The 19886-nt window shown below is 44.1% G+C and overlaps 1 protein-coding gene across 1 annotated transcript in view; it reads left to right on the top strand.

Annotated features, from left to right (window-relative positions):
• The window catches only part of ZPBP (zona pellucida binding protein), a 787854-nt gene that overhangs the window by 397671 nt on the left and 370297 nt on the right, over positions 1-19886 (top strand). Inside the window, exon 6 of the mRNA XM_078685833.1 lies at positions 4876-4946. Within this exon, the coding sequence (XP_078541959.1) occupies positions 4876-4946 (71 nt within the window). The remainder of the gene's footprint in view (positions 1-4875; positions 4947-19886) is intronic.

The following is a 19886-nucleotide window of genomic DNA, read 5'->3' as shown; positions in this document are numbered from 1 at the left end:
CGTTGCCGTCATCCATCCAAGACCTTATCCTCATTAGGAGGACCCTGCCAACCACCTTCTGTGTTACGTCGATTAATCTAATCGGTCTGTAGTTGGAAGGATCCTCCCTATTGCCCTTTTTATATATTGCCACTACCTCTGCACCCTTCCAAGAGTCCGGGACTGGATCGCCTCTAGCTATCAGGTTCATTAAAAGCAGAATGAAGTCAGCCCACACTTTTGCTTCGCGTAGCAAGAGGTCTCCAGGGAGGCCATCCGGACCCGCCACCTTTCCTGCGACTAGCCCGGCTATAGCAGAAGCAACTTCTTTGAGGTTAAAAGGTTCAAATAGTTTAGAGTCCTCATGTGCATCATCGGATCCCCCAGCTGGTAGTGAGAGATTCTCATGATAGATTGGTGAGATAGTTCCAACATCACAATATAGACCAAGAAAATGGGCATACCATTCATGTTCTGTGATGTGGTTAGGGATCCGATCGGATCCCTTTGTTGAGTATTTCCCAAAATACAACGGTGTCTTTCAATTAGGAGGCGACCAGCGGCGTCACTAGGGGGGGTGCGTAGGGTGCGGACCGCACCGGGTGTCACCCCATCATGGGGTGACACCAATCTGCTTACGCTGCTCTGGCTCGCTGTGTAACACAAACACAGCAGGAGTACAGTAATTCTCACGGGCAGCATCATTCATCAGCATGGCCCCTGAGTGGCCTCGGGCGCTGCGAAGTCACCGCGGACCCGAACTGCAATTGTCAGGGAAGCAGCATTGTCACGCATAATATGCATAGATAGCCCCTCGGCTGGTAAGCTGGTAGGGCTGCTATAATGGCTAAACTGAAGTGGCTGGTACTAGCGCTGGAAGCTGCGGCTACTAGTGCTAAAATTAATCAATAGACTCCCAGTCCCACCTCCACCCACATTACCTTCTGATTGACGTTATACGTGCCACGCTACGTTACGTCCTGCTGTCACGTTGTCATCGCGGCCTGAGGTTGCAATGACGATTGGATCGCACCCTGGCCATGTAACTCGATTCAAGCACACTGGCGCCTGAATCAGTAAGTGAGCGGCAGTATTTGTTTTCATACAGTAAAACCTGCCGTGCCGTAATTTCGTTGCTGTAAAGTTTACCTGGCAATTTGATGGTGGTAAAAGCAAGAGCCGCAGGGGGTGATTGTGCCGTTCGCCTGACCCTTCCTCTACAGCATCCCCTCTGTGCTGCTGTTTTCACATTCCAGGCCATCTCCTTTTCTGTTCCGTGGTCACGCTCTGTGCTCTTCAGATGGAGTTGCTTGAAAAGAAGAGTTCTCTGGAGCCAGGACCTGTTTTTTGGCTGCTGGTAGGTGCTGGGTGCGTGAGCAGAGAGGGCCGTGAAACTCGTTATTAATAACGGGCGGCCGCACCACAGACCCCGGGGGCAATGCTCAGCTATTGATTTAATCACACTGCTTAATGGCCCGGTCGGAAAAGTGTGCAGCTACGGCAGGGGTTCGAAGAACTCCTTCTTTTCAGCACATGTTTTTGATGTATGAGTGGGAACTGGGTGTCGGCTTTGATAGTGGAACGGAAATCGCCCCGGATTGTCAGTAGCTACGGACATAAGATAGAACAGCTAAATTATTCCATCTGCTTTAATTCTGAAATCCGAGATATGTATTGTTAATGTGTAGGCAAGGCAGTTATTTCCCAGGTCCAACCTTTCTGACGTGCTGCGCTACTGGCTCAACTGAGAGTAGGAGGACTCATATTAGCTTTTGTGTCTGATGCGAAAATATTGATTTTCCAGTCACGCTTGCGACTTCATAATTTTAATTTCAAAATTGAAAAGTACAGTTGTTCTGCAGCTTGTCACATCCTACAGTCAGTTAAAGGCCGTTGCTTATAACGTTGAGGTCGGAAAAACGTTCCAATACCTTAAAAGTAAACCACAGGCTACATGTGTGTGTGGGTGGTGGGAGAAGCTTGTCATGTCTGTTATTTCTGATCTTTATGTTTCCTTTGTCTTCATTGCTTGATTTTGCTTTCGAGACAGTGTCACTTATAGTTGTTGAAATGTCACTCATAATTACACTGAAATTATGAAATTGTCACACATAGCAATCTGAAACCTTGGCAGCTATGGGTAAGGAGAGTGTCCAACAAATATTCCAAGACAGTACTCCAGTCGAATAACTGTGCTTAGGGGGCTGAAGGGTAGTCGCACTGTGCTGATTGCACGGTATTACCCCGGCCGGCACTGCGGGTCTATGGTTTCTGCTTTAGCTTATGTTGGCTGCCTGCAGGCCTTGCTGAGTCTTGTGCACAGGACGGTGTTTTCGCTGATATTACATCAAAGTGGCGGCTGTTTGGGGGCACGTTGAATGGTTTTGCAGCATTTTGTTTTATTTGCTGCGCTACAAGTTTAAATGCACAATCGCCATCACCTGTACCTTGCAAAACATAATTAGAGCGTATGCTATAGCAGGCGGCAGCTTTCACACACCAGCGGTCAGAGGGTGCAGGCAGCGAGGGCAACTGACCTTTCTGTACTTAAAGTGGAGCAGGGCACCGTGGCCAAGACTGCAGAAAAGGGGCATTACAATTAATGAATGGAGCCAGGAAAGTGCTTCCTTTCCTGGACGCTCCAGAAATGTTTTTTTTTTTACAGTACATTGCTCGAGCAGGTTTAGCTGCACCTTCCTGATCACCTTGTCTGGCAGTAACTAGACCAATTATACATTAATAGCTGCATGTGGACAGCTGTGCTTGTGTCCCGAACGGGGTGCTAAAGTCAGCCAGGGTCGATGGCAGCTTACAGCGCCCTTTCGCCCTCCAGAGACGCCTGCACAGGGGCTCTGGATCAATAAGGCCTCTTGGTTTTTTCAGTGTTTATATGTTTACACCGGTGATGGCTATTTTACCTTTCGGTGGGGTTTCATCAGTTATTATAAGTTTAAACGTAAAACCAGATAGCCTTTCACAAGTTCACAGGATTCGCAGCCTCAAAGCCCTGCCTCAAAGCAGCCAGCTCCCTTTTCATCATCCCCTCCCAGATCCAATTATCTGTCCGACAACGGAAGGCGCTGTTCTGCTGCAGCATCTCTTCTGCGTCAGTAAACCTGGCGCTGTGCGTTGGATGCAGGGCCACCAGGGCTGCCCTACCCTGCTTACAACCACCATCTCTCACCTGCCCTGCTTACAAATGGCCCCTCTCTGACCTGCTTACACCCACCCTCCTCGAGGGGTGGTGCAGCCCTGCGCCCCATCCTCTCGGAATCACTCAGACGGGCTGCTACCACCGGCGCAGCAGGTTCAGTGGCCCTGGGCCCCAAGTGGCAATTAAACTCGCTAATTTTACTGCTGCCCCAGCATGACAGTGCCCGTTTTCCATGTTTGTACCAGAGCCCAGGGCATCCTTTCTACGGTACTTATTTGCACCAAAACTTTACCTGACTCACCTCGCCTCCAAAGTGTACACCCCAAACATGACACCCCTCTTTAAGCCAACTAGTGCGTGTCATGTCTCGACTTTACAAGGTGCCAGTGAGCAAGTAATGCCCTTGGTGGCAGGTAGTATACCTTTAAAGCTGCACTCAACAAACAAGTATATTTATTAAAATTAGAAAACTCTGAAACTTTTATTTTGCACCCGTGTTAACACGTGCAGAAAGAGACCTTTAAGCTATGCAATACTTACAGAAAGGTTTTCCACACAAGCTAAAGATGTTTATTGTTCTCCTCACACTGTTATTCTGCATAGCCCGTGCTTAAACACATAAAATAACAAGCATAAAAAATGCAATAGGTCTCGCCTTTTATTAAGTTAAAGCCATTTGCTTCGCTATACAAAACCATTAGCAAAGCAAATAGCTTTAACTTAATTAAAGGCAAGACCGATTACATTTTCAATGCTTGTTTAATTTATTGACTAGGCAGAGATTTACATTTAGCAGGAGGGAAGTGAGAAGATTGTTCAACTGTTTAAAAAATAGTTCTCAAATCCTTCAAAAGAGGGATGAAAAAAATATATTGAAAATCCACATTTGGATGGTGTGGGCTCAGACCTTTGGATTGAATCGAATACTCCTTTATGGGTGAATATCGTAACCTGTTACTGGTGAAGACCAGAACAAAATGAGTCGAACAGATATTTGGGTCGAACAGATATTTGGGTCGTACAACTTTAGAGCAAGCTGTGCTTTATGTAATCACAACCTACAGCTGTGGGGCGCCAGTCTCTACTGGGAAAAACTGTGCCTGAAATTAATTGTTTGCCTACTTTGCTTTTTCCTTCGATACTTGGTATGCTTCAGATATATTGAAAACAGGAAGTGGTTAATCTAGCAAAAGTGGCTGGGCCTGTGTGGTACAAAGCAGCAATCAATATTTAGTAATATTGCAGAAAATGTTACTAGAATGAGAGTAATTAAAACAATACAGCCTACAGGTTTCTCTATGGTAGTATAACCTTTTGATTTTGTTTTTATATTTTATGCTCGATGTAGCCACCACAGATCTGAGTAACCGCACATAAATTAAATAGATTGGTTTCACACAGTAAAATTAAGACATGTTATAACTCACAAAGACACCGTGTCCATCACCATGGTTTGCAAGTTATGAGTAATGTTATTTTGGTGAAGTAAGGGTGTTAATTATTGGAAAGATGAAGTGAAATCACTGGTCTATTTATACATATAGTGAGAGATTAAACCCTCAAGAGCAAGGAGGAGTGAAACAGTGTGATAGGAGTAGAGAAAAAAAGAGGAGGCAGAAGAGTGGGAGGACAGTGCAGAGGTAGAGAGAAAGAAACAAAACATATCTGCATTGGAAAATAAATGTTGAACATTTAGTTAAATTAAAGTTTTCGCTTTAACATGCAATGTTTTTGTGCTTCAGTTTTTGCCCTAGATTCGCCAGATGAAGTGATTTGTTCAAGCAATTGTGCTGCAATGGACAGACTAAATAAGGTATAGTACAGCTGTCACAGAAAAATATGGTGTGCATACATTTTGTTAGCACTTCTGGTGTTTACTGCATGATGATTTCTCTGCAGTGGAATTGGCCAGTGTTAAGACCCTGAAACACTTTGCCCTTCAGATGGACATTTTAAAATACTGCGAGGTCCCCTTTTACTGAGAAATAGAAGCGAGGTAAACAAGGGTATGCTTAGACCAACTGATGGTAGACAACGGCTCAAATGGTCACAGATCTCCCCAGATTATTTTTACCGTGAAGTAAGAGAATCCTGCGTCACTGAACTAGCCCTGTGTACCTCTCCAGGTATCTCCCCGGGTGAGATTATTAGAGCTTATAATATTAGCTTCATTAAAGTCGGTGAACTCCTAAGTGCAACGGCTCTTATAGAAGCTAAATCTACCCCTAGATGGTTTGATTCAGCATGCTCCCAAGCGGCGAGAAAGCTGAGGAAGGCCTTGAATGCTAATCCGAGAGATAAATCTCTGGTCAGAGTGTGTCGCAAAGAGTACAAAATAACATTGGCCAAACGTGTCCTGAAGGAGGAGGCCTGGAGGGAGTTGATTGAGTCGAGTACCCTTAGGAACAGCTGCAGGTTTTGATCATTATTAACAAACCGCTCTTTGAGCATGAAGTAGGGGGTGAAGTAGGTTTGCATATTACTGAGGAGGAATGGGTGCTCCATTTTAAAACTATGTTTGAAAGTACGGTGCAGCAAATATGTCAGACAGGCCGTGATATGGACTCCCCTGTAGTGATTTTTGAACGGATAGAGGTTGAGATTGGTATTGCCGGGTTAACCTGCAAAAAAGCCCCAGGACCAGATGGTATACCTCCCGATCTTTTTAAGTCTGATCTAGTATTCTGGGCGCCGGTCCTTGTGGCAGCGGCCATGAACGGTTGCCCGGAGTCCAAGGCTACCTCCACTATAGTTCTCTTCTTCAAGAAGGGTGATCGTAATAGCACTTATTGCTATAGGCCGATCTCACTTCTTGATTCAGTGGTCAAGGTAGTGGGCCGCGTACATTTAGAGCGACTGTCTATATGGGAGGAGGACAACAAGATAATTTCTGATGTTCAGTTTGGATTCTGCCCTTGTCAGTCAATGTTGGCCTAATGCCTTAACTTAACCATGTTACTAAGCAAATATAGGGTTGCGCGTTCTGGTACTGTCTATCTTGCCATCATGGACTTGTCGTCCGCATTTGATTGCGTGAATAGAGCTAAACTGTGTCAGTCCATGAGGAGTATGGAGGTAGATAGTAATATTGTCAACTTCCTTGAGGACCTTCATAGGGCAACCAAGGCCAATGTGAGATTCTACCAGGACCTCCATTTTTGTCTAATCTCTATATCAATGACCTAAATAGTGCCTTACTAGCTACAGGGATAAATTATCCGTATGCAGGGCGACGTGGCCTCCCTGTTTTATTATATGCGGACGACGCAGTTCTTTTATCAAGGCTGCTAGAGATCTGCTACCCTTGTTAGACACCTGCTCAAACTTTATGTCGGAACGAGATTTATCAATTAATAACTCGAAATCCTACATAATGGAGGTGGGGACTCGTCCTAAAAGAAGTTTTCAATTTAGAGTAGGTCCAGCCAAAGTCCCCCACACTGACGTCTTTTCTTACCTAGGGGTGTTATTGGATGACCAAATAAAATGGGTGCCACTAATCCATAGGAAAAAGAGGGGACCTGGCCCGGGTGAATGCAGCCATTTTCAACTTTTCTTCTAAACTAGGTAGAAGACCAGTCGAAGCCATGTTGAAAATCTACCAAGCAAAAAATGTAGCTATAGCTAGCTACGGAAGCGAAATCTGGGGGCATAACTTGGTAAATGTATTACAGAGGGGATGGAACACGTTCCTGAAGCGCCTGTTGTGTGTCCAGCGTGGCCTGTCTAATTTGGTGGTCCACGAGGAATTAGGGGTGCCCCATTTAAGCAACATTCTGGCATTGCACCCCCTTGTGTTTTAGTTAAAGTGCTGGATCAATAAAGAACTAACTCATAGCCACCTGATCTTAAAAGAATGTATGTCCCTTGATAATGCATTTCGAATACTGTGGCTTAAATATATTAAAGATAGCTTTGAAGAGTTAATCCGCACTGACCCCAAATTGATTGTAAAAAAAGGGTGGGGACAATTAAGAAATCCTTCAGTAGTTTAAGGAAGCTAGAAAGGGATGAGCGGGAACTGCATAAACCGAGTGTCTGCATATTTTTTAATGCTTAAAACACTCTATCTGCTGATCCTTATCTCCTGGGGTCTTTATCTACCTACCTAATTATTTCTTTATATTTTTTTAGATATTTACACAGTTTTAATAAAACGTTTGCATCTTTTGTCCTTGTTTCTCCTATTTTCATTACCTGAACATTTGCAAGTTGCAAGTTAATACATTCTTACTATATTTCAATTAGTATTAACAGTAAAGACAGTGTGTTAACTCTGAGGGCTAGTGCCGATTGATATCTCCTATTTGCCAAGACCGAATGTGAGATAGCTGTACAAGGGGAAATGGTCTTCTGCATGGCTTCAGGTAAAGAGCTGGAAACAGTTTAGTAGCATGAGGACGCTCAAAAGACACATGAATACAAAAGTACACCTCAGACACGTACCTATAGTATGCAAATTGCAAAGTTGGTTTCCGAGGGGTACTGGGGTGCCCTAGGATTAGACACCCAACCTGCCCCCTTCAAATTCATATCAAAATGATATTAGTATGTATTTTCCAGAGGTGCCAGCCAAGAATTGCAGTTGTAGAAAACCTGTGTGTTACCTGCTTGCAGGGTAAACACTCTGTAAGACCTGTCGGTGTTCTAATACTGCTTGTCATCTCACCAAATGGCAAAGGATGACTTGGGATGATGGTTGTTGCTGTTTCTCATACGGTCCTCATCTTAGTGGCAGTGAATGTCATATTGTGGTTTCTTGCTGATACTTGGTCATCATCTTTAAAGCATTGTTCTGAAACTGTGTGTATTTCAATCATGGTAGAGTGTGGTTACGTGTATTGGTATATTCTTCTTCTTTGGCTGCATGATGTACATGATTGTGATCATACTGCTGAACAATTACGGTTTTTATGGCGAGGAATGGAACCTGGCCCAACATATGACTTTTTCATTGGATGTATGTCTCTCTTGGACAATATTAGTTTATTTGTTGCTTTTTAAATTCCCTGTACGTTGCAGGGACCATGTGTATTGCCCAGCTTTAATGTGTATATGCTATGGAAGTGCTATGTTACATAGGGAAATAGAGGGTGATGGATGAGGACATTTGCATTACTTCCACTTCTATTGTGCTTTCCATTGGTAGGATGAGTAGCACCTTCAGTTTCCAGATAACAAGTTTGGGAAACATTGCAACGAAACATAAAATGTATAAAATCCACATGTGGAGTAATTCCACATGTAAAAAAGATAAACCTTGTGTTTTGCAAATCTGTACCACTATGCCAAGGTGTCCAATTTTCACAAAGTTGGCACTTTTTGGGTGGATTGCAGTCTGATCCATGAACTAGCAAACTAAGGTAAATGGCAGCAAATGTTCACATTTTGCAAGGTTTTTTGCTAGGTGTATCCTGATGAGGCATACCTTTACCTCTATCTCCTGTGTGCTGTTATGCCCATGGAACATGTTTGAAGATTTTGTGGCACAGATTATGATCATTGGTTCTAAGGAATCTTTGGGTGTGATTTTGGAAATGAGAACAGCCCTCATCCTATATTGTACACAGATGGCAGCCCTTTATGCCTATTGTCTAAAAAATAGAGTTCTGCTATCAGAATTTCACAGACGATCATTTCTTATTTGCTCTCTGAGGACTTCGCTGTCATTGCCCTACCACTTTTATTAGGTACCATTGAGATGCCTACTTAATTGCTGTTTCACTGTGCTGTGATATATTATAAATCGGTGACTGGTGCTGTACCCTATCATTAGTGTTGTCCTTCTCACACTTACGTGTTTGCAGTTTTAGCATTGTATCTTAGACATACAGAAATATCTGTGTTGCACCAGTGATGCTTTGCTCTCAGATGATATATAGTTTGTCATGTTTCGGAGTCACCTGGAAGATACGTTGAGTACTTTTGTGTATGGGCATCTCATTACATATGGTGCAACATGTGCCACGTTAAGTTCTCCTTAGTGCCCAGTAGGGTATTTGTTTCCAGCTGCTGCAAGCTAATATGGTGCCACTTCCATAGTTGGTGCAATTTCCTTTGGTGTACTTGGTCACAGAGTATTTTAGAGTAGAACTTCTACTTGAGAAGAAGCAAAATCAACTTGAAATTGGATTTTCAAGTAACTGTGCAACTCGAATGGACACTTTAGGTAGTTTTTAGCACAATAACAAAATACATTTATGTCGTTTAACGTTTTTTTAACAGAAAGTGCCACAGAGGTTGCAACTTTCTTTTCTTGTACTGAAGGCTCCTCCTAGTACTTTGTCCATCCCGTCGTAACTTTTCATTTGGATTTTGGGGGGAAAGGAACACTCACTTCTTTGTCTACAAGCCCTGCTCCATATTCCACTAGAATTTCAAGGTTATCTTTTTGAGGAATCAACTTTTGGATACGTTTGTTGTTTGATGGTGGGCTTGCTCAAGTATTACACTTTACCTTATCTGTTTTTTCTTTCATTTTTTAACTTGATTTTGGGTGACAAAAAGTTACAGAGGTCACCAATTATTTGTTAACCTTTTTAGTTTTTTTTTTTTAAAGGAAATGTTTGCATAGGTTTAAGATGGCTTGGGCCTCGTTTTAAAAAAATTTAAAGTACTTTTTCTCTATTTTCTTGTGTGTTCTTTGGGAAATTTGCACTATTATTTTGTTTATTTTCCTGTGGGGCCTAGTCTGCCCTTAGCCAGCCAGCTATTATTGCTAAGCATTGTGTATGCATATATTTATCAACTTCCGTTTATGTGGTACATGTCCTTTTTAAACATCTAATGATTGATGAATGGCCGTGGAATAAATGCAAGATGTCTTTTTTTGTACTTATGTTTTTCTGCAAAGCGTTGAAGTATTTTGCAGGGTAATTTTTGATGCCTTCTTGATTTTTGTGGTTGGTGACAGATAATTTATTTTCGTTTTTGACATTGCTGCGTTAATGGTAATGTTTTCTTCTTTGTTTGCCATGCCTCCTTTCTTTGCTGGCCAAGTGGCCATTATTTTGTGTGGCCAGTGTGCATGTTTGTTTGTCATAGTCCACCATTTTGTCTCTGTTCTCCATGCCATGTGAAAGGCTGGCCATTTTGTTTTGTGTAGTTGTGTGTTTTACTTTTGCCATAGGCCTGCATGTGTTCTTTATTCGCCATACCTTTGCACTTGGTGGCCATATGGCCAACAGCCATTTTGTAGTTGGGGTGCTTTGCTTTTGCTGTAGGCCTGCATGTGTTCTTTGTTGCCCATGCCTTTGCCCTTGGAGGCCATGTGGTGGGTGGCCATTTTGTAGTCTTCATGCTTTGCTTTTGCCATAGGCCGGACTGTGTTTTTTGTTGTCCATGCCTTCTCCTTTGGTGGCCATGTGCCAGTCTGCCATTTTGTGTAGCCAGTGTGTTCCTTTCATTCACTTCTCGAACACATTTTCCAGGGACATTGATAGAAGAGGCTTATGCCTGTTTGTTTTTTGTTCATTTCTTTCTTTTTTTCTGATGTGAGTTTATTGTGATTGAGGATGATCGTAGTTTGTATGTTCAGTGTTTTTTAAAGCATAGGATTCCTCATAGTTCCTAGGAGACATCACATCAGCAATATTTCTTTTTATTTATTTGGTGTGCAATAGGCCATAGATGCACACAAAAAATAGTTATTTGGTGCACAATAGACATCACATACAGTAAAGCCAGACATAAGGCAATCACCGACACACACCAGCTAAGTCCTCCTCTGCTTCCGCTAGTGCAGCTAAATGGCAACTACCATAGCTAAGTCGCTAAGAGCTAACCTGAAGATGGCCCAAAAGAAGGTTGTTCCTACAAGGAAAGCAGTCAGTGAGGAGAAGACGAAGAAGGATATTGCCACTGGTGTGTTGCCGCAACGTTTTTCAGGAAGAGTGGTGTACCTGCTGCACCCTCCTCTGGTCAGCAAAAGGCTGAGAGCAGCACTTCTGCATCATCAACAGCACAGCATCAACCTAAGGCTTAGCCCAGGCCCATGTATCTCAGCGATGCTGTCATCACGACGAGCAGTGAGTAGGCACTGGATTTGTCTCAATGGCAAACTATTACCCAGTCATTGCATTAAAGTTGAGCAGGAGTCTCAGCCAGCAACCGTTCTTCCAGAAGTAGTAGCAGAACAAAAGATGCGGATTCCCATTGAGGAAGATGTTGCTATTCAATTACTGTCTTCACAATCTCCAGCAAGTAAAATAAAGGCTACTCCATCATCTTCTCCAAGCCCTTTTTTTGATGACCTGGATATAGATTGAACCCTGGCCAAGTCAGAGATCCTCCCAGAGACCAGGGAAGAGAAAAGTTCCTGAAAGTCTTAGAATTATGCAAAGTGACAACGAAGTGCCAGTGATTGTCAGTATGGAGGGTGGCTTAGAGGACACGGAGATGACCCCTCCTATTCAACCTGTTCTGAGCGATGCGGTGCCACCACCACCGGCTTCCATATTTGAAAGACCCCCCAGTCAAGACCAGTATCAATCAATCAATCAATCAATCACTGCATTTATAGAGCACGCTACTCACCTGTGAGGGTCTCAAGGCACTGAGGAGGGAGGGGGGGGTGCTTCTACTGCTCGAATAGCCAGGTCTTGAGGTGTTTCCTGAATGTGAGGTGGTCCTGGGTCAGTCGTAGGTGTTGTGGAAAAGTAAATTTTGCCATGTTCTGTGTCCCTACGCCTCATCCATCATATGTTATGTGTGCATGACCAATATGCATATGTTATTCCCCATGTCCGATTAATGACGCAATTACAGTTGTGTCCACCTCTAGTATGCTAGTTTCCAGTCCTCGTGAATACTACGAATATCAGGCCTATGTAAAGTAATGTTGCCACGTTTCCCAGTGTGCACGTTATTCCATAATAAAGTCCCCGTTTCCAGGCCTCAAAAGGGCCCGGACATCAGATTCAGCTCCTGTCTCCTGAAAGCCTCGCTGAGGAGCGATACAGCCCCCACCTGTATCCTCGACCCTTCACTTACTTCCTGCCACGCAGTGCCCGGTGCAGCTTGGCTCTGCCTCTGAGTCTGCCAAAAGTATGTTATAGTTCCAGTTATCAGTTCAGTCCTCCTTCCCTGCATTCCTAAGCTACTGAACTGCATCAATAGTTTCCGTCATTGTCTAGCCTTCTCGGCTCCACGTTAGAGAAATACTGTATTTAATGGTCATTTAATATTCTTCATCACGCACTACATGTAGAATAATGCATGGTCCAGTCTTAGAATCAAGTTAGCTTTTCCCCTCATGACTTCTAGTTTATATCAACATGTTCCCTAAACATCAGATACCAGATAGGGTTTAGGTACATGTCGCTCCGACCCTCCAGACTCTAGTCTCTGCTCCTAGCACAGAGTTCGTAGCCCCCAGCTTCTCCTAGTAACACGTCATTGCCAGTTTTCGCGCACCATTAGGTTAGAGGTCCCGGCTCCTTAGGTAGCCCCCTCCTATGTTTCCGCCCATTCATGACATATTCTGTTACGTTTGCACCACATGTCTATGTATACTCCCAGTTACACCTACTTTTACTGTTATCTCTCGCGACTGCTACGCGTCACGCCTTCTGCTCCACCCACTGTTACGCCTACTGCAATGTAATGCTATGTGTTTGCGCTATGTATATAAGTTGATGTATTGTTATTAAAGGTTAGCGCGCTCATCCCAGATCAAGCCCCGGCAGCTGCTGGGCCCCAGTTGTCCTGCTGGGCCCTGTCACCTCTGTTCCTATGCAGGTTGTCCTGATCCTGTCCTTATGCTGTAATAAACCTGCAGAAACTCCTACTACCTCGAATCTTGACTCTTATTTTATTGAGCTATCTGTTATTCATTCATTCATTCAAAAATAGATCCGGTATTATTTATTTATATACCACATAATGGCGCCCGAACAGGGACTTGCCCTTTCCCCACGCGTCGGTGAAGCCACGCCGACCCCCTGACCCTCTGCAGTCGTGACGGAACCATACCGTGCACTGGCAGATATTTCTGCTCCAAGTATCCCTCAGGCCCACGGAGGAGACGGAGGAGGCGGTCCAGCATCCGAACGAGACGGTGGAGGAACGCGGCGAGTCCCGACCAGAGCCCAAGCCGAGAGTCCAAGGTCCGAGGTATCCGGAGGCCCACCCGTAACTGAAGTCCGAAGTTCGTCGTCCGTCGTCCAGTCCAGTCCGAGGCCTTCCGTTCCGTGCTGCCCGGTGAGTACCATTGCTGGGGTAGTATCTAGACAGGACCAATCTAAATTGACTCCTGGTCCGTGGGTTGGTGGTGCCCAGACTCACAAACGAAGTGTTCACCTAGGTGGATACGGGTCTTGATGCGTCCCTTTATGGGACCGGTATGTTCCGTACTGTTACAGCAGTGCATCCAGTAATTCTAGTCTGTTCCGTTCTCGAGAAATTCTGTTCTGTTTCTGTTCTCAGTATTTCAGGTAATATTCTGTTCGAACTGTTATTTATAATGTTCTTTATGTATTTTAATGTTGTGGTATGAGTGTGATGTGATTTCGTGATTTTTATTGTGTATTGTATTGTGTCCAGATTACAGTTCAGTCATGCCTATATTTTCCAAGTTACGTCAGTTAAAAACTAGAAAGGGTTTATTAGAAGAAGCGGTTCCTGTCCCGCCCAGGGACAGTCCAGGTCATTTTATGTATCAGAAACATGGCATAAGCGCCATAATGTATCTAGATTTATGGGTAGAGTATACCAAACAGTTAGAAGAAAAGTATAGATGGCCCGTATCGGGTACATGGGATGCCGAATGTATCATGCGAGTAGAAGAAGCATTATGGAAAAAGAAAGCCAGACAGTCACAAAAGGATGCCATCGAGTTATGGCGTAAAGAAGCTCATAAAAGAACTGAAAAGGAAGTCAGAAAGTCAGAGTTAAGTAGAGAATCCCAAGAACGAGCCCAAGAAAGAGAATTAATCGAGATAGGTGAACAAGTCAAAACCGAACAGTCAGACAGACAGAGGCATGCCCTCATTAAGGGTATGTATCCTCTCCTTGCCGAGGGCTTGCCAAAAGCGACCCCAGAGGCATCTAGTAATTTCCCGCCACCATTAGTTCCGACCAAGCTACGTCACAAACCGACCGCAGCTGATATTTTTATTTCGTCCTATCTGGACGACACAGTCCCAGAATATGCAAATCCTGTTCGCGCTCCGCCAGTCCCTGTAAATCAGGCACTTCCTGCTCTTCCAGACACCGGAGTACCTGTTACGGTACCCCCGGTCCAGTCCGCCATACAAGTCCAGCCCACGTTACAATTACCGACCCTGCCAGGACGAAGAATGTCAGTCGACGATTCTAGTCTAGGGGCCGCAGGAGGAGGTCTTCCTCAAACCCCGCCGCCACACAAGCGTTTAACATTACTCGAATTACATGCTCAAGCGTTACAGCGCACGCCCAAACATCAGTCTGTTACAGAAATCAGGCAAACCCTTAACGAATGTGTCTATGATCCAGTTCCAGGCGAATATAATATGGTTTTATATTCCTTACGTGTAAGGAGAGTGACCGAGTATCTAGTCACCTTGCCGAATATGAAAGAAGATCTAGACAGAATATATCGTTTCATCCGTACAGGGGATGATCCAGAAAGTATTGGCGAGATTATGTCTCAAAGGAAAGCCGAGATTCAGCTCATGATATTAAAGTTCCTGATCAATTGTCTAATAAGAGAACAAGATTACCCGTCTAAAGATTCCGCCGAAATGAGAATCCTGACAAGGTGGAGTGATAATATAGCCGAGGGTAAGCACAAGACCGTCAGTGCTATGGAGAGTATGTACAAGAAAATTCGTAAAGAAATAATAAGGTTACACGACCAGCGTAAAGCAGCACAAGTAAGCGAGAAAGAAAGTATCTCTGATCCTGAAGAGGAAGACGAGAATTCCGCCAGAATAGCGTATGTAGGAAAATCTAGATTTCCAGATCGCCATTTACGTCTAGAACACAAGTCTATTTTTCATCATCCAGCACCAGAACAAGGTTCTCTAGAACAAGTATTTCAAGCTACCGATCACATTCTGAAATCACGAATCGGTTATAGTGAGTTAAGTACCATGCATGAACAAGAACTAGCCCGATCAGCAGTCCGATGGATTACTGATTCTACCACTTTTCCAGACGAAATAGTGGCACAAATGTTTCTGAAACTGCCCCCAGCCGAGCAACGACTGGTGGGCATGTATATGATCCAGCACCTCATTACTCTGTATGAGGGTCAACATTCTGATCCAGGCCCGTTACACGATGTCCTGAACGAGTTACTCCAGTATAGATGGAGAGGTCTAGGTACCGATTTAATCAGTATCATTCTAGAACAGCGCCACAAATATAGAACGTTCCTGAATCCGCATTTTGTTCATGTCTCACCCCCAGAAAGTAAATCATTCTACATAGACAGACAGAATCCGTTACGAGAAGTCCACCCAGTCAGAGGGACGGGTGGCGAAATGCAACGAGTGTTTGTATACACTCCGATTTCAAAGATGGAACTTCTTGAAATGAAGAAATTAATTCCCTGTCATGACAAAGATCCAGCAGGGTTCCATAGAGAATTAAAAGACATGCTCCGTATGGGAGAATACACTTACCCAGATATCATTAAAATGTTAAAGGTCCTGTTACCCGCAGGGGTGTATGAAAAGCTAAAGGAAAAGGAATGGGAGGTGGGAGAGAAAAAGATCGATTGGGCAGTTCTAGAAGCTGAAGACAAGGCACGAGTACCAGGTACCGGTCTCGGAGATAAATGTAAAGAATTACCAGAATTATTGATTCAAGTTTTACCCAGATTATTGACAACGAGAAAAGAAGACTGGGATGCAATCTCAGCCTGTAAACAGAAACAAGATGAAGATATTAGTGATTTTTATTCTAGATTTGAAAAATGTTTCAGTATCAACAGTGGTCTCAAGACAAGTAGTGAGTCATACCCTCACCTTTTCGTTACTAAATTAGTCGAGAATTCAAGCCCACAAATTAAAAATCGAGTTTTGAAAGTCGAAAGCACCTGGCAAGCAAACACTCCGTCCCAGATGCTCCAGTATCACCAGAATAGAATCAGGGAAGAGCAAGAACACGAAAGAAAACGTATGAAAGACACAAAAATGAAAGTGCTAGTTGCACAATCTGTTCCTCAAGACAGTCAGAAGAGGGGTCCGAATCAAGCCAGTCATCCTGCAGCACCCGCTAAAGGGAACTGCAATTATTGTAAACAGCCAGGTCATTTTATAAACGAGTGTGCAGTTCTGAAACATAATATAGCTACTGGTAAGACTAAAGAAAGACCACGTCCGCCTAGACAAGAACAAGTTTCACAGACTCCTCAGCCACAGAATGCACAACAGACAGTTACAGCACCGCAGCCTATTGCTGCAACACAGCACGTTACATCGCAGATGTACCAGTATGCACAGTCCGAGTATCCAGAGTACCAGCCATATTCATGAAACAGCCTAGAGAGGGAGGTAGGCTTGCCTCTCATCGAGATACCTGTAGATCAAGAGGGTCCCTATGTTCACAGTCAAGTATTAGGGAAAGACCGAAAGTTTTTGATCGATACAGGGGCAAGTAGGACCACAATTAGTCATGCCGAAGTTCCAGGGGCTCCGCTCTCAGGCTCAAGAAATGTTTCCCTTGGATTTTCAGGAAAACCAATAGTTAATGAGATATCCAAGCCAGTCACTCTAGAAGTAGGTCCATTGTCCCGTACTACTGATCTGTTACTTACTAAGTCATGTCCAGAAAACCTATTAGGTATTAAGACACTGAAAGAATTAGGTGCAGTTATTTGCTGTTCCCCAGAGGGAATACGATTGTTCCTACGTGACTTTAAGGGTCACTATGTATTACGAGATTTTGATTCAAGATTGTCTAATGTTCCACAGCACTTATGGGCGCAAGGTCCAACTGATGTAGGTTACATGCAAATCACACCCCATCGTGTGACTCTCAAACCAGGTGTAGTGTTACCCCGAATCAGACAGTACAGATTGCCACCTGAGGCTGTAGCAGCCCTATCCAAAATTATTGACGAGCTCATGGCTCAAGGAGTAGTTGTAGAAACTGACTCCAATGTATGTAATTCTCCGATCATTCCAGTCATGAAACGTACTGATCCAAATGCACCCCCAGTATATCGATTAGTGATTGATTTACGAGAACTTAACAAATGTATTATTCCTCAGTACCCAGTTGTCCCAGACATCTCTTCCCTGTTAACAGCCATTGATTCCGAAGCCACGTTTTTCACTGTCATAGACCTTAAGAATGCATTTTTTAGTGTTCCAATTCATCCAGACAGCCAGTTTCTTTTCGGATTTTGTTTAAATGGAAGGAGCTATATGTTCACACGCGCTCCTCAAGGTTTCACAGAAAGCCCTAGTATTTACAGTCAAGCACTCAAGAGACAACTAGACAACATTCACATGCCAACTAACACTGCCCTGCTCCAGTATGTCGATGATCTACTGATCACAGCCCGTTCTGAACGTGATTGCGAGCGAGCATCCCTTACAGTTTTGTATTTCCTTGCCGAGATGGGGCACAAGGTGTCACCTTCGAAGCTTCAATTCTGTGTCCAGCAAGTGGTATACTTAGGACACTTGCTGTCCAAGAGGGGTAGGCAGTTGACACCCGACCGTATCCAGTTAATAGCGAGTCTTCCCCAGCCCAGAACCCAGAAGGAGGTACGTGCTTTTATCGGCCTTACTTCTTATTGTAGACAATGGATTCCCCAGTATGCATTTCTAGCCAAGCCACTGATACAGTTAACGACACAGGAGGCAGCCGTATCGACTGTCCTCCCTTGGACATCTGAACATACACTTAGTTTCAATGAGTTAAAGAAAGCTTTATGCCAAGCTCCAGTTCTAGCCACACCGAACTACAGTAAGCCTTTTACACTTTTCGTTACTGAACGCGAAGGTACAGCATTATCTGTTCTCACACAAGATCAAGCAGGACAATACAAGCCCTGTGCTTATTTTTCTAGCACATTAGATCCAGTCGCCCAGGCGTTGCCTGCGTGCCTCAAGTCGGTTGCAGCCACAGCACTAGCTATCAGACAAAGTGATTCTATAGTTTTAGGGCATTCCCTGACCGTACAAGTCCCACATTCAGTAGAAGTTCTTTTAAACCGAACACAAACACAGCACTTGACAATTGCACGTTTAACAGGTTATGAATTGACCCTGTTCCAGCCACACATAGAAATTAGACGCTGCAACGTTCTGAATCCTGCTACACTGTTACCATCAGTTGATTCAAATCCAGACCCACATGATTGTGTGGAAGTAGTCAACATTACGACAAAGCCAAGACAAGACCTGACAGATATTCCGTTACCAGATCCCGACCTGACACTTTATGTGGATGGTTCATGTATGAGAACTAGTACAGGACAACTATCGCAGCGTATGCAGTAACTACTGACACCGAAGTTATTGAAACACACCGTATTGATACCCTGTCCGCTCAAGCAGCAGAGCTAGTTGCTCTGACACAAGCCTGTATACATGCCAAGAACCTGAAAGTTAATGTTTACACAGATTCACGTTACGCATTTGGAGTTGTACACGACTTCGGAGTGCTCTGGCAGGAGAGAGGTTTCATGACTTCTCATGGAACCAAGATTCAGCATGGTCTCCGTATTCAAGCCCTGTTAGATGCCATACATTTACCGACATCTATTGCTATCATGAAGTGCAAAGCACATACGAAAGTTACTGACATTATTTCCCAAGGTAATGATCTAGCAGATCGCACAGCCAAGCTTACAGCACAGACTCCAGACATTCCAGTTAATCAGACACATACTCCAGATCCGATTACATGCATGACAGTTAAGGACCCTACCCAAGACGTCATAGATATACAGTTACATGCTACTCCCGATGAAATCAAGAAATGGTCTGAACAAGGAGGGGTCCAGACAGATCAAGGATGGTTAACGAAGGGTAGAGCCACATGGTTTCTCCCCGATTCTATGGTTCAAGTCATTATCAATACCGCACATAGTCCAGCACATTTAGGAGAAAAAGCTATGTTAGACAGTATCCAGAACATTTGGTTCAACAAACATTTACGAGCTGCAGCCAAGCAGAAAGTCCGCACCTGTATGATATGTTGTCAGTTCAATCCAGGTAAAAGTGTCCCGGTGGAACAAGGTGGTTTCCAGCCCCCTGACCACCCTTTTGAGGTCCTCCAGATGGATTACATTCAGATGGAGCGATGTCGAGGTTTCAAGTATGTCCTTGTAGTTGTATGCGCTTTGTCCAGGTGGACAGAAGCATATCCAGTCCCAGATTACACAGCCGCGACCACTGCCAAGCAGTTGGTTCGTGAGTTTTTCCCTAGATACGGACTCCCTAGAGTCGTATATTCTGATAACGGCCAGCCATTCTCCTCAGAGTTAATGAAGCACGTTTCCCTTTTGTAGGGTACCAGTGGAAGTTTCATTGTGTACGCCATCCTGAAGCAGCCGGTCTCGTTGAGAGACATAATCAGACTCTGAAAATCCGAATTGCTAAAATATGTAAAGACAAGGGTGTGGACTGGTTAGTAGCTCTGCCAGTCGCTCTGTTTTATATGCGCATGGTCGCACATTCTAGATCAGGTCTGTCCCCGTATGAGGTCGTATTCGGCCGCCCCCCTAACATGTGGGGTACTCCTAGACCCCGAAGTATTACCGATGTTTCATGTAATATGCTGACAGATTACCTAGCTTCCTTGATGTCTGCCC

This window comes from Lissotriton helveticus, chromosome 4_1 (assembly GCF_964261635.1).
Source record: "Lissotriton helveticus chromosome 4_1, aLisHel1.1, whole genome shotgun sequence".
Taxonomy (NCBI): Eukaryota; Metazoa; Chordata; class Amphibia; order Caudata; family Salamandridae; genus Lissotriton; species Lissotriton helveticus.
Note: the sequence above shows the minus strand (reverse complement) of the source record. Positions and strands in the feature narration are given on the sequence as shown.